General features: G+C 36.0%; 1 protein-coding gene across 4 annotated transcripts in view; it reads left to right on the top strand.

Annotated features, from left to right (window-relative positions):
- CHD9 (chromodomain helicase DNA binding protein 9) overlaps nt 1-15,327 on the top strand; it is a 95,081-nt gene that overhangs the window by 56,777 nt on the left and 22,977 nt on the right. For all 4 annotated transcript variants that reach the window (XM_086758337.1, XM_086758335.1, XM_086758334.1 and 1 more), the window contains 12 exons: nt 749-866; nt 1,401-1,487; nt 2,693-2,830; nt 5,036-5,157; nt 6,411-6,654; nt 7,790-7,966; nt 8,842-8,985; nt 9,481-9,736; nt 10,562-10,772; nt 12,925-13,120; nt 13,828-13,995; nt 14,558-14,737. In XM_086758337.1, coding sequence (XP_086614463.1) covers nt 749-866; nt 1,401-1,487; nt 2,693-2,830; nt 5,036-5,157; nt 6,411-6,654; nt 7,790-7,966; nt 8,842-8,985; nt 9,481-9,736; nt 10,562-10,772; nt 12,925-13,120; nt 13,828-13,995; nt 14,558-14,737 — 2,041 coding nt within the window. The remainder of the gene's footprint in view (nt 1-748; nt 867-1,400; nt 1,488-2,692; nt 2,831-5,035; nt 5,158-6,410; nt 6,655-7,789; nt 7,967-8,841; nt 8,986-9,480; nt 9,737-10,561; nt 10,773-12,924; nt 13,121-13,827; nt 13,996-14,557; nt 14,738-15,327) is intronic.

Below are 15,327 nucleotides of genomic sequence, written 5' to 3'. Positions count from 1 at the left end.
CTGAAGGGGTGAAGTCTGTCTTTGGATCCGACAATCAGTAATACCCAGCAGTAGCTGCTCTTTATTTCCAGCGTATCTTTAAAAGCTTAAAGAGTGATGAAAATGTATTAAAAGAGAAGTGTGAGGAAGAACTGTATTTACTTCTGTTAAACCAGCCTGACTTCAGAAAGGCTGACTTGGGGTGCAGTTAGATGGTGTAGGAACTGGTGCTCACGCTTCTGCCTTCCTTTGACTCTGCTCCTTTGTGCTTCTGTCCCGACTCGATCTGGTGGCGTGTTCCTTTTTCACATGGGCTCTGATGCTCCGCACTGATCTTTTACATGGGCTCAGCTATATAGTTCAGCAGCACCTGGGAAGAGGTGTTCATACGAAGTACGTGAAAATGTTAAATCCAGTACATTGAATACTTGATCTCTCTGGGTGCTTTCTGATAGAGGTGTCAGATTTTAAACTTGGTTTATTTAAGCTCACTTTAAATACACTTGTTTCTCTTTGTGGGACACACGAAAGAAATTTCTGAATCTATAGAGTTCTATAGGTCCTAGGCCAAAAACACTGCCTTAACTAGATGCTGTAATATGGTTATTTGGAGGAAGAAATCTTTGATCTTTGCAGGGAATTCTGTCTTAAATTATAAAATGTTGGGTTTTGAGTTAAATACTGCTTTGTAAATATAACAACTGTGTATTAAAAATAGACAGTAAGCTTTTGCTTTCACTAGTATGTTCATGTTAATCTGTAATTTTAGCTCTTATCTCCATTGTGAGTGGGCCACAGAACAACAGCTTTTAAAGGATAAAAGAATCCAGCAGAAAATAAAACGATTCAAACTAAGGCAAGCACAAAGAGCTCACTTTTTTGCAGATGTGAGTATGAAACATAAATTAAATAAGCTTTTTTTTTTCCTTGTAAAATTATGATTAATAGTTTACTTTTACATTTAGTTTGCTCAGCTTCAACAGCTGAGTGTTCAGAAGTAATTCTTAGCTATCAGAGTTGCATTTTTGGTTGCAGCGAGGGTTTGTGGGTTTTTTTGACATAATTTTAAGAGCAAGTCTTCTGGAGTCAGTGAACAAACCTGAGTTGAATGGTTTAAAATGAGAATTCTTTGGATAACTACTTAAAAGTGGTAAGGAGAGAGAGATTATGTTAGTATGGCTAGTTTTTGTGCTGCATGACTTTCCCGAGATAGCACTTCATCCCTAAATGACTGCATTTCCTATCCTGCTGTTAGATCCCTCTTCAGTGGCAGTTGACCCTCAAAAAAAAAAAAAAAAGTGTACAAAAGCCACGATAATTTCCAACTGCCAAATTTTTTTTGTATATGATGAGACCAGGTCTTAGCACATACCAGCTTTTTTTTTTACCTCTTTACTGATTTTATTAATCTTATATTGCAGATGGAAGAAGAACCTTTTAATCCTGACTATGTTGAAGTAGACCGGGTATTAGAGGTATCTCTTTGTGAAGATAAGGACACTGGTGAGGTAAATATACCTTAAAGAAAGTCAGGAAGATACACCTCCATGTAGTGTTTGATCGTTGTAATTTTAGCAGACTTCAGAGTAACACTTTAATGATTTTAAGCTTCAATAGTATTTTTAATGAGACATGACAGTCTTGTGATTTACTGTGCTAGGCATGTATTTTGAAAGAGAAATCGGTGCAAATGGTTTACATTTTTATTACTGGTAACGGGTTATAGTAGACAAAGCTTATGTAGTTACTGACATAGATGTGCGGTTTGACAATTGCTTTAAGTTCCAACAAAAGGCTGATCCCATGTAGTGTCCTGTCTCTGATTACAAGAGGTCACTGCTGCAAAAAGCACGAGAAGGCAGGGCAGTTGTGGTTCCCTCTTCCTCTCTAACTCTGTCTCTAGGCTTTAGGCAACCGGTAATTGAGAGGTGTTTTGATAGCCACCAGCGGACCCTTCCATCTGTGTTTATCAAAACTTGTTTAACTTAAGGCACCTCTTCTGGAAAGCTATTACAGAACAAAAACAAGAGATGAGAAGAAACACTGGCAAAGTTGTTTATTAAGGCTGTTGGAATAGCTATGGTTCTTACTCTGTTCTTCTAGATTGCGGAATCAGCAGACTCTTACACACATAAGCCTTCCCCCCAACTTCTGTAAAGATGACTTTTTATCTAAATAAATAAAATAAGCTGCTTTGGTTCCATCTTTTGAGACTTTTCCTGTATTTTTATATATGTCACCCACCAGACCTCTAAAGCTTTCTATTTCGTTGAGAAGACCGCAGTTTTAAAGTTCTAGGAACCTTCTAAAGCTCTTTTTTTGTCTTCTCCTTTCCTTAGGCTTACGTAGCCTGGTTTGGAGAGTGGAGGAAGTGTTCTGGGTAGCACCTCTGTAGTTAACATCTGTAGTTAATTGGTTCTTCTCACTCATGTCCACAAACATCACAAATGTAGTAATTTATCTTTCCTGAGGCTTATTTGTGGGTCAGTGGGATTGAGAAGTCCTCCACAGGTCTACAACAAGTGGTGAAGTATGAGAAGCCAAGGGTAAGAAGGTAGATAGCAAGAAGCTATACAGATCATCTTTAAAAGCATCAGAAATGTGATTTTGTTTCCAGCTCTCATAATTTAAGTTAGCTGCTCAAATAGTAAGGCATGTTAACCATCCGTATACTAAATTAAAAGCTGATAACATTCAGAATTTTCTTCTGCAGCCTGTTATTTACTATTTAGTAAAATGGTGCTCGTTACCATATGAAGACAGTACGTGGGAGCTGAAAGAAGATGTAGATCAAGCAAAAATAGAAGAATTTGAACAACTGCAAGCTTCCAGGCCCGACTCAAGGAGATTGGTAAAATTAAACTTAATTTACTTGTGTGTCTTGGCAAATTGGATTTGGTTTTCCCCACTTGAAACTTGTGTGTTAAAACATAAAACTTACTGACGTTCTTTGTAAATGATGTGTGAGGCTTGTTTCCTAAGAATAATAATATTTTCATGCAGATGTAGGTAAATACTCTCATCTGAATTGTTACTTGGTTAAAAAAAATCTTTGGGAAAAAGTAGGAAGTGCTTAAGTTTCTGAGCTTTTAACTGGGGGATGAGCAGCACATCTGAAGTGACTGTCACTGAATCTAAATACTATTAATATGAGGAGAAAGCGGAATAAAGTGTAAACATCCTTTTATAGAGAACAGTTAAGTCTTGTGTTACAGCCCTGAAGGAAATTGCCAAACGGAGATCTGTCAAACAGATTCCATAATTACTTCCTGGTTTTATTTTGCTTCTTGTCGTAAAGGGCTAGCTGAGAGGAAGAAAAATATGTGTAATAAGGAAATATATTTTATCTCTAAATTATCAATCTTCTGTCTCTCTGAGCAGGAGAAAACAAAATAGTTCTATTTAAAGTCCTGTATGTCATTGTGAGAGTAAGACACGTGCCCTGTGTGGTGCAGTACAATACTGGTTTTAACTTAATTATTTTACTCAATGGAATATGCAGAGAGTTTTAATTTGTAGGCTTTGAATTTTATTTTAATGTTTTTTCCATCTACAGATAATGACAGTAGTCATGATTAACTTCTTCATGCTATATTTAGTTCATTTTTCTAGTATTTCTTTAAAATCCTGCCATTTTGTCATGGGAAGAAGGGCTTTTATGCCTCTGTTACCGTATTTGGCTTTGAGAGAAACAGATTATTAAAGCGCAGCCGTACAACTGACAGTCATCTTAGCATCAGCAACAAGTATTTTTTGTTCAAGTACAAGAAAGTATTTGCTGACTGCAGCCCTGCGAGCAGGAGCGTGGCTGCTCCCAGTGTGGGGGAGTGGACAGATGGCTGCTTGTGGGCGAGGGGAGGAAACCACAGCTGCTGGGGAGGGACAGCTACTGCTGCTCTGAGACCTGGTGTCAGGTGATGCTGACGTTGGCAAGAAGGAGATATAAAATTAAAATTAAAATCAGAGCTGCCAGATAAGGCCACATGAGTCTAGAGTGAATGTAAGCTTTTAGAAACACTGAGAAATGTTTTTTAAAAGAAAAAAAAGTTTACAAATGATCAGCAAAGCTCTTAAAAAAAAAAAAAACCAACATTTTGCTTGAATGTGTAAGTTTGTTCACATTGGGATGCAGATATGCTATCCGAAGAGAGTGTTTTCTGCTGGATTCCTGCCTAGTATCAGTCAAAACCTTCAAATTTTCTCTGCTAGGTTGCCTGCTAAGCTAACAGCCAAACAGCCAGGCTGTTGAATCTCCAGGCTTGTGAACTAGTGTGTATGTGTGCATGTATTTGGTTTTTTTATACATAGCTTCTCAGCTTTCCTTCAGCTTGCTAGGGACATTAAGATGATATACCTGGATACTGTTACAGCCTGTTTTGTCATGTCCTTTGTATCATGGTCCTATGTTTGCTTGTACTATCTTTCATCTGATCCCGTGGTGAAATCGGTTCAGGAAACTAGACCACTCTCAAGTTGTCTTTTTTGTATGCCTGGTGTTGGCTTCCTGAATTGGCTAACTGTGGGATCCAGTGATCAGCAGTGCCCAGGGCAAATGCTGACAGGAAAGGGCAAGATCACAGTAACTCAGTGTAGATTGCCCAAGCTGCTTCAGGAGGATAGCATCATCATCCACAGACTTTGGGGATTTTGCTAATTCCAAATACACGATTGGCTCTGGTTGTAGGACAGCTGTTCGTAAAGCTTCCAAAGTGAAACTTCATACATTCTTGAAGCTTTATGTATAAATGAACTAGTGTTTCTAAGTACCAATGACAAACTATCTGCATGATTAATTTTAGGTATCAGTTGCATGATATTACTGTAATACAATCTTAAATTATTTTTTTAATGTATTAATTTATATAGAGAGATAAATACAGGTTTCAGATTTCTGCAAACTATTAATTACTAAGTAATGTGAAGAATGACATCTTCCCTGTTTTTAAGTTGAGTAATTCTAAATCTAAGTTGTCACACTCAGGAAATAGTGTGTTGGAATGTTTTGGAAAAATAAAGCGTGTATCAACTTGCACATGTCTTAATCTTTCCCTTAAAGGACCGACCACCTCCCAACTCCTGGAAGAAGATAGAGCAGTCCAGGGAATACAAAAATGGCAATCAGCTCAGGGAATATCAACTGGAAGGACTTAACTGGCTCCTATTCAACTGGTACAATAGGTATATGCATGGAATGTTTTTTAATGTAACTTGTAAACTATATGGAGTGAATCGCTGTTACTGGGGATGAATACTGTTTTAGCTAAATGTATCTTAATTTTTCTGCTTGTAGCTAAAAATGTGTAACTAGAAGAAACAAATTTCTCTTCCTTGGATATACAAGTGTGTTTTATCAGCAACAGTAACAAAAAAACAAATCTTAAAAGAATAAAACTAAGCTAACTGAAAATAACTTTTCAATGGCTATGAGGAAATTAAAACAAAAAGCAACTTCCACCAAAGTACAAGCTTTCAAAATTTGTGAATTGGGAAACACATAAACCTTTCAAAAGTATTTCTCCAATTAGTATGTATTTCAGATAAAGCTCTTCAAAACTAAGGCTAGTAAATAATATATAGTTTTCTATATTGTAAGCTAAAGTTAATTTTTGTTCATTAATGCTATGATGTATTAATGGGAATATAATAACTTTCAAGTTTGTTTTTTTTTTCCCAAAACAATGTGTTTTTCTCGGTATCTAAGTTGGAATTCTGTTCATGAATCTTCCTGCTTGCTTTATTTCAAAAATATCAATTGCCTGTCCTTTACAGAGATTATTTCAGCGAGCATACCATTTTACCATACATGGTCTGCAAAATAAAGTTTTGTTTTAATTCTCAGTCAAGTGCTACATAGCTGTGTGAACATCTGGGCAGAGCGAGGGGCTAGAATGTATGGCTGAGGGTGAGCACCTAGTGGTACTTCATGTAAGAATTTGGTTGTAGGCATCTATCTCAGTTTTGGAAATAGGGGAAGTCTATCTGTGATGCTCTGATGCGCTCCTTTTATCTGAGTGTAGATGGAATACTTTCCATCTGTGACTTTTAGGGAATTTTCATTCATTTCTAGCAGTTCTGTCAAGGTGAGAGTACATGTAAGAGATCTGATTAATTTTAATTCCTTTAATTAGGGTAGATGTAGTCCCAAAATAATACTTTTGGAATATTTTTCTAGTAGAACCTCAAGGAACATTCCATTCTCAGGTTTTGCCAGTGCTAAACATGATTGAATGCTTGTGGTTTTGTGTGCTGAGTTCATTCTTTCACCATAACCAGGGAACATTTGCAAGCGTCTTTTACACTGCTTCAATTTTGCCTGTGGTTTTAAACTGGTATATTTGAGCTTTGTTTTTATAAATTGTCCATCTGAGTAACACATTCAGTGTCTGTACTTTCTTTAGTGCTAATAACAAATAAATATGTTTTACTTTCAGACGAAATTGCATTTTAGCAGATGAAATGGGTCTTGGCAAAACCATTCAATCCATTACATTCCTCTATGAAATCCTCCTGGCTGGTATAAGAGGGCCTTTTCTGATCATAGCTCCGCTTTCCACTATAACAAACTGGGAGCGAGAATTTCGCACGTGGACTGACCTTAATGTTGTAGTGTATCATGGAAGTATGATCAGCAGGCAGATGATTCAGCAATACGAGATGTACTTCAGGGACTCCCAGGTACTGTAATGTCACTTGTATGCAATAACTTACGCAAAAGCTCTTTCAGGTAGTGGTAATGAAATTTATACTTTGCGTTATCTGTACTTATATCTTAATGAAAGTCATGTTACATCCCATATTGTCTTTCTTAAAGCTTTTTACGTATCAGAATCTTTAACATATGCTTACTGAATAAATTTAGCAAAAGTGGTTGCGGAAAGATGTATGTTACTTCCGTATGCTGAGTAATTTTGCAAATGAATAGCGGTGATGCTGATACTCGTGTGGAGATGAAAATGTACGCAGATGGTTGCAGTTGGGTCCTAATGTGGAGAGCAGTGACAACAAAAATACAGCTGATGAAGCTCTGTTACCTTTATGCAGCTGTTGATATCCTTTTCCTAGTGTGAACTAGCTTTGTCTGTCTACAGTTTGCTTTTCGGTGTGAAATACTTCACATCAAATGACATTTTAAAAAGCTTGAAATCTGACTTTTTTAAAAGGGGGAAGTTTGCCTTTTTCTATATATTCTACATAAATAAACAATTTTAAAATTATCATGCTATTTCTACAAAGTTGATAAGGCTCAAAACTTCCCATTTTTTGGTAGTGCTAATTGTTAAAATGACATCTTGTTTCTCTAGAGAGTTATTGTATACTGCCTTATTGGAGGCCTTATGTATTCTCTTTGTCAGACCAATGGAGTAGATTAAGCTGGATAAAAAGTGTTCATTCAGTTCTTAGGTGATATTTTTATTACTTACTGTGTGAGCGCTGAGTGTATTACCGTCACATATTATGATTGCTTAACTGTGGAGTTTTTCTTGTCAGTCTTTCAAATTTTCCCAGGGCTAAAAATGTGATATTGTGTACAGGCACCTTTGGAAACAGTTTTATTTCGAAGGTTTTATCCATAATTTAAAAGTGGTTAAAATTTCACTGTTGGTTAGACAGTATTGGATTTGTGGCTGGGGATAACTACTCATTATTATTAATTACAGAGTTAGAGATGTAGTCAATGTGTATGGGATGACTGAACAATTTATAATGTGAAATCTGATGACTGGCTCTTGATAAAATTTCAGCAACAAAATCTTTACATGGAGTAGGTTCAAGGTGATGTAACGAATTTTGTGTATTGATGAATCTCTAGGGGCGTATTGTTCGAGGTACCTACAGATTCCAAGCCATTATTACAACTTTTGAAATGATTCTTGGTGGGTGTCCAGAGTTAAATGCCATTGAATGGCGGTGCGTTATTATTGATGAAGCTCACAGACTGAAGAACAAAAATTGCAAACTCTTGGAAGGACTAAAATTAATGAACCTTGTGAGTAGCTATATTTCACTTTTGGGGTTTGATTCTAGTTAACTACTGTACGATAGTAAAAAAAAAAAAAAAGTTGGTTTGCCTGCCAAAAAAGACTCTCAAAGCAGTCTTTCTCAGGAGATATCTATTCCTGATACTTTACTCAAATGTATGTATTTTTGATAGCTGATACAGGTGTGTTTTCGATCAAACAAAATGTGGCAGGTTCCAGCTGTAAGCAGAATCTATTTCTGATGATATGACTCTATAGTTTGTTTTGATAATGATGAAGATTTTGTTTTAAATTTGTTTTGTAATAATAAAATTGATTTTGTGCAGTAATGAATGTTTAAAAACCGGGAGAGTATTTTAAGCAAGTTATTTAGTGATCAAGCAAGTAGAATTTAAAACAGAATTATTTTCTAATCTCATACTTAAGGTTTTATTTGATATAGTGCAAGACTTCAAAAAGTGGATGGTGCCTTACTACAAGATGCACCATTACTAGTTTTGCATTGTTTTTTTTTCCACTTGATTATTACTTTTATGTACTTGTTGCTACATATTCTCAGAAGTAGTCGTACTTGCTTTCTGATGCATGCTTAGAGAGTATGTTTTCTGTGCTGTAGAGAGAGGATTATACATGTGTGGATACTACAGGCAGAAGTTGAAGTGTGCAGTCATTTCTTCATCACAGGTGCAGGAAGACAGAATTTAAAGAAAAGCTAGTACAAAACACTTATCTTTGTTCTTTTATAAATCTGTTTATCTGTATTACCTGTGTATTTAGTGACACACCGAACTGGTATTTTCAGGTTATGATGCTTAGACTCAACACAAAATTTTTTTTCCAATGTGTGTCCATAAGGTCATGTGAGTTTTGTTTCCTTTTGTAGGAGCATAAAGTGCTGCTAACGGGTACCCCCCTGCAGAACACGGTAGAGGAATTATTTAGCCTGCTTCATTTTCTTGAACCATTGCGTTTTCCTGCTGAATCTACATTCATGCAAGAATTTGGAGACCTTAAAACAGAGGAACAGGTATGGCATGTTGAATAAGTTCATTTTGAGCTTCAGTATGTAAGTGTGACTTGCTTCAAGGAAAGAATTTGTTTTGAATAGTAACTATTATTGCTCCCCACGTAGCACCTATGAGTTCTTTTGTCACGCAATTTCTCTAAACTGTGCAGTCGGTAGAAATCAGTTAAGTGTGATTTTTTTTGTTAAACAATTATTTTTAAATTTTGTAGTCAGTTTTATAAATTTGGAAAGTAAATAGTGAGAATTATAAAAATGAAACTTTCTGACTTTGTAGGTAGAGTCTTTGGAGACAGGTGCCAAAATATATTCTTTCTTTTTGTTTTGGAGTACATGAAAAATTCTCTAGTAATTTGGGGCTGAAAATAAGGCTGTATCCTATCTGGAAAATATTTTCTATAGGTCTAGGAAAAAAATAGTTACATGGAGTTCAAAAATTTTTAATTAAACAACACTACTGCTTTTTTGTGTTCCAACAAACTGTTGTGTTTCATTTAGGTTCAGAAACTACAAGCTATCCTGAAACCCATGATGCTCAGACGATTAAAGGAAGATGTAGAAAAAAAGCTGGCTCCGAAGGAGGAAACGATAATTGAAGTAGAACTAACTAATATTCAGAAGAAATATTATCGAGCAATTTTGGAGAAAAATTTTGCTTTCTTATCCAAAGGAGCAGGGCAAGCAAATGTACCCAATCTGGTTAACACTATGATGGAGCTCAGGAAATGTTGTAATCACCCTTATCTCATCAAAGGTAGATACATGATAAAAAGGGATTTTATTATTTTTTAAACTACTTCTGTACTTTTATTTATAACTGAAATATGGGAGAACTTTTGCTGTAAGTCTTTGACATTTTCATCAGACTTCCCACGGACTGGATAAGGTAGAAGCATTTTTTTGATAGATGTAAGGCAAAGTTGTGAGGCAGTTGCCTATTTGAGGCCTGAAATGTGAACTTGTAGGATTTCACAGAACATTTGGAAGCAATTATCTCATGGAAATGTTACATCTCTTTAAAGTTAGTATGAAGAAGAACTTCTAGAGCTAACTTTTAAAATTCATGTTTCTTGAAAGCGATATGGTCTATGTCAGTCTTCATTGCTTTTCTCAGTTATAACTAACTTGGATGTTGCAAGAAAATATACTTTAAGCTCTTAAAGTATTTCCTATGGTTTTAATCATAGTGGGACTTCAGAAAGGTCTTAAATACTATTTTAAGACTCATATCCCATTTAAAATATCATAGAGAGACCGATACTGTGGATTTTTAGTTATTTTTTTAAGCAACGCTTGATAACAAGTTGTATTTCTGTTTTTTCAGTTTGGGGGGTGGGTCACCTCATTCTAAGTGTTTTTTCTGTGGTGTTTTTTGCTTAAAAGCTCAAGACCTGTTTTCAAAGAGCATAGAAATAAGTGCTCTTGCTAGACTACAGATCTAGAACTTTGTTTTGTCTCCAGCAGTGGCTAACGGGGGATGTTTAGAGAACAAGCACTGATTTTGGTAACTTAGTTGTGTATGTATACGGAGATATTTGTGTACATACACCTATACATACAGAAGTATGTTCTTCGGTAGGTGCTGAAGAGAAAATCCTGGGAGAGTTTAAAGAAACATATAGCCCAACTGCTCCTGACTTCCATCTGCAAGCAATGATCCAGTCTGCTGGTAAATTGGTTCTTATTGATAAACTTCTTCCAAAAATGAAAGCAGGAGGCCACAAGGTCCTTATCTTCTCTCAAATGGTGCGCTGCCTTGATATTTTGGAGGACTACCTTATACATAAGAGGTAAGAAACAACATTTCTCTTTCCTGTAGTATATTGTTCTCAGTGGGCGTATCTTTGAAAGTTAGTACAGGATTAATGATTAGAGCATACCAAAGATAAGAGTTTGTTTTGGGTTTTTTTGTGTTTTGTTTGGGTTTTTTTTGTTTTTTTTCTGCTCATCTCTATGTAACTTGCTGTGTTCTGTAATGGCTTATCATTTATTCAACAACAAATGAAAGATTTCAGAGAACAACTAAGAGAGAGAGAGAGTGTTGAGTAAACAACGTGCCTTCAGTTTGTTGCTTTTTCTATTAAATGTTCTTGTATGTATGTACTGTTTATACATTGCCTGTCAGAAACCCAGTAGGTTTAAACTCAGTGTTGCTCATCCAAACTCCAGGAAGCATAGAATGGACTCTTTGTTTACACTGTGTTGTACTTGGACCAGACAGGGGTCCTACAGCTCCTTACTCCCAACAGAATAGAAGTAGGAAATGATGAACAACTAGAGGTTGGGCTTTTATTAATGTGAAAATAAAAATGTGCTTTCTATCTTTCCTAAGTTATTACTGCTTCGAATTTTGCAGCAGAACTGAACTGCCAGCCATAAAGCGGCACCTTAGATTGGCTTTTGCTGTCACATAAAATAGCATCCTTTGATTATACTGTTGACTCCACGGAAACTGAGAACTTATTGAAGCACCTGTCTAAATACTGTGTATAAAGCCTTAGCACATAAAATCTAACCTTAGACTTGGTTACAATCAGTAGTCGCTATATCATCCTGAAAACTGTAAAAAGGCATCATTCTGGTTGTTTTAGTAGTCCATTTGTTGGAATGTACATGCTGCTTTGAAGTGTATATTTGTCAATGAACTACATAGTAGTATAGAGTTAACGTGTCAAAAAGAAAAAAAAGAAAATGTCAATCCTTCCTGCAGTAAGCAATGAATGTATATTGAAAATAATTAGTAGATTATATTAATATCTCTTTTTGTGATGATTTTATGTAACTTCTATGCTTCTGTGTTTTTTGTTTGATAAAGCTATGTATTAGAACTGAGAGTTCAACAGTTTGTGTGTTTTGTTTTAATAGACTAATTTTAACTTCACAGTACTACTTGTACCAGAGTATGGAAAATACTCCTTTTTCTGTAGCGATGTAACATCTAGACTAGTGCATCATACCTACAGGTGACATCTTCTGAAAGCTACAGAAGCTGAAACTTGCTGTGTGCTACCGTTTGATAGAAATGCTAGAGTGCACACATGATTAGACTTAACACTGAACAGAATTCATGACTGCAGGGGATGGCTGCCTGCCAGAGTGCCTGTGGTCCTGTGGATTATCTGCTGTGCCGTTTTATAGCTGATTAGAAGAAAAATGGTTGTGAGGCTTTTTGACTAGTAGGTTCACATTCAGCATTTTACTCCATTTACAATGTACAGAAGTATTTGTCCCCTTTTGAAGCATTTCACTTTATTTTAGAAGTTTCATACGAGTCTCTGTAATTACCAAAGGTAACAAAAATGACGGTTTTACTTCAGGCTTTTGAACTTGCTGGTTTTAGTTTAGGAAGCCTGGATTTATTGATGCCTTGATAAGAGAGTAAGAGGTGCTGTCATGTCATTTTTGTTCCATTTCTCTTAATCTTCACAGAATCAATATGCAGTTTGTCCAATGACAGCTCACCAAGTCCAGCTTTCTGCTGATTGCTTGGTTACCACGTTCAGACCCTTTGGTCTGTAATACTAAAGCACGCTGTCCTGCTTCTCTGACCCTAGGCAGGGATCCGAGCATAAAAGCGTGCGACAAACTTTTAAGCGTTCACATGGGACTTCAGGTTATGGTGTGTTTTAATGCAACCAGGTGCTGTGGTAATGCCTGTTTCCTGGTACGTATAAGTAGATACTTGCTTTAGTGGACAAAATTCAGAAGGACTCGTCTTAAAGCGCTCAATGTTTCGACTTGCTGATGTGTATTAGTCCTGCAGATATGAGAGTTCTCTCATGATTCCGTGGTTGTGTTACCCACTGATAATCAAAATCAGCTTATATCACTTTTATTCACTATAAAGAATAAATATGCAAGCAGGCGATGTGTTCTAATTACCCTTTAAATTGTGAATAATTTTGTAATGATTTGTATGTGTGTATCTGTGGCGATTTCCAGATACTTGTATGAACGAATTGATGGGCGAGTACGAGGGAATCTCAGACAAGCTGCGATTGACCGGTTCAGCAAACCAGATTCTGATCGCTTTGTCTTCCTTCTGTGCACCAGAGCTGGTGGTTTGGGCATTAATTTGACTGCAGCAGATACGTGTATAATATTTGATTCTGACTGGAATCCTCAAAATGATCTGCAGGTAAATTCCCTTGAGCATAATAGCGAGGCCTAAGAAGCCAAACCTGGCTCATAAAAAATTTGGTCACTTTGAACATTCTTTCTATTTTGAACATGTTTCTTTTTAAAATGTTCAGGATTTTAAAGGCATATCTTTAATATTTTTTGATGAATTCTTTCTGCTTGGATAGCAAAGATCAACTGGGTTTGGCTGGATTCTAACTTTTTCTTTCAAGTTGATTACTAACCAGTGGGTTAGATTTTGCATATACTGACTCACACAGTTTATGGAAATAGAGCTGTTCAGCAAAAACAATATATAGAAAAGGATTAATTTGTATTAAGAAACTGAATTAATCAAATTGAGAAATTGGATGCTTAAATTGAATCTGCTCCTAAGTTGTAACTCTTTACCATTTGTATTTGGAGATCAGATGATAACTTACAGGCTAGCATGTCTTTTTATCTAGTGTTACTGGAAGAGAAATACCATTCAGTAGCATTCAGCACAGATCATTCATCTACGTGTTACTTACTACAGTGTTTTTAGAAAACTGTTTGCAATGTGGAAAATGTCTGATAGCTTCCATTTACTTAAATGTGAATTGACTTCCTTCTGAGCTCAGTCTTGGTTTGTAGTTGTGCTGCAGCAGAAACACTTTATTAAGAATTATATTTTATTCCGAGATAAGTCTAAATTCTTATTGCTGTTCTCCCTTCCTTCAAAAGGCTCAAGCTCGTTGTCACAGGATTGGTCAGAACAAAGCCGTGAAGGTGTACAGGCTGATAACGCGTAACTCCTATGAGAGAGAGATGTTTGACCGAGCAAGTCTGAAACTGGGACTGGATAAGGCTGTCCTACAGAGCATGAGTGGAAGAGAAAATAGCGTCGGTGGTGTATGTAGACTTATTTCAAGAAATAACTTTGCTTTTTTTTATCATATGGGAACTACTTTAACTTACTGAAGCTACCGTTTTACTGTTGTTTGCATCTCTGTTTTCTGGTGTGGGCTAACAATATATCGACATAATTATAAATGTAGTCAGTTACTCTGATAAAGCTTTCACTGTTTCTTGCCTTTTAAGGTCCAAGATAGATAAAGTTAAAACAGTGAGAAAAGTTTCCCTTTGTTTCCTTGTATCTTCTCATATTAATATAATGTGTTACTCTAATATAAGGTGAGATTTACATTTAGTATTAACAGGTTGGTGTTTTAAACTTACGTTCATCACAGTGTTAAGAATAGCCAAATCAAAAAAGACATGTGGAAATGTGTACTGTAACCACATAACAAATTATTTCAACTGTGAACTAGACTTTTCTCTCAGCTTATAATAATCTGGATTTTCAGTTTATAAATTACAAGGCACAGGTTGCAGAAACATTAGAAAGGGAAAGAAGTAGAAAAGACTTATGGAGATTTTTGTCTCAATTCTAAAACCTTTTTTATTTGCTCAGATCCAACAACTCTCTAAAAAAGAAATAGAAGACTTGCTTCGAAGAGGTGCGTATGGTGCAATTATGGATGAGGAAGATGAAGGCTCTAAATTTTGTGAGGAAGACATTGACCAAATTTTGCAGCGTCGTACTAAAACTATCACAATTGAATCGGAAGGAAGGGGCTCCACGTTTGCCAAGGTGCAGAAGCAGCAAATTGTTCTTTGACAGTATATAGCTGGAAATATAATTAAATGTTGTAAAGCTTGTGCTTTTTTTTTTTAAGTTATATTTACCTTTGCTTACTATGTGTGTAAGTTAGGTGTGTTTTGGGGGTTCATATATCTATGTGTTTATATTAATGTGCACATAGCAACATCAGATTTGCACATACAGATTGAGTAAATGCCAGAGGAAAATGTTTATAAGACAATAATTATTAGGATTTCAAATTGTCAGGCTTATTCTGAAAATGCCTACACATACAGCGTAGTTTGAACCTTTAACTTTTTTGCTAAGAGTTCGAAAAGCAAAATAAGAAAGCTCCTAAAATAGCAGGGGGTGGAGAATATATATATGTACATGGCGGGGGCTGAGAATGTAAGGTTTTGGGAGTAATAGTCTAAAATAAATTGGACCGAAGGTTTCTAATTTTTGGTGAGTGAAAGAAAAAAAGTAGTATTATAGCATCCAAAAGCCTATGCTGGAAAACTGCATGAACGGAACAAAAAGTAGATTTGGACTCCTTTGTTTCCAAAGCATATGCAAATATGAATCTGAGCAGTAGAAAT

Source organism: Chlamydotis macqueenii, chromosome 13 (assembly GCF_036417535.1).
Source record: "Chlamydotis macqueenii isolate bChlMac1 chromosome 13, bChlMac1.mat, whole genome shotgun sequence".
Lineage (NCBI taxonomy): Eukaryota > Metazoa > Chordata > Aves > Otidiformes > Otididae > Chlamydotis > Chlamydotis macqueenii.
This window is presented reverse-complemented; position numbering and strand designations above follow the sequence as displayed.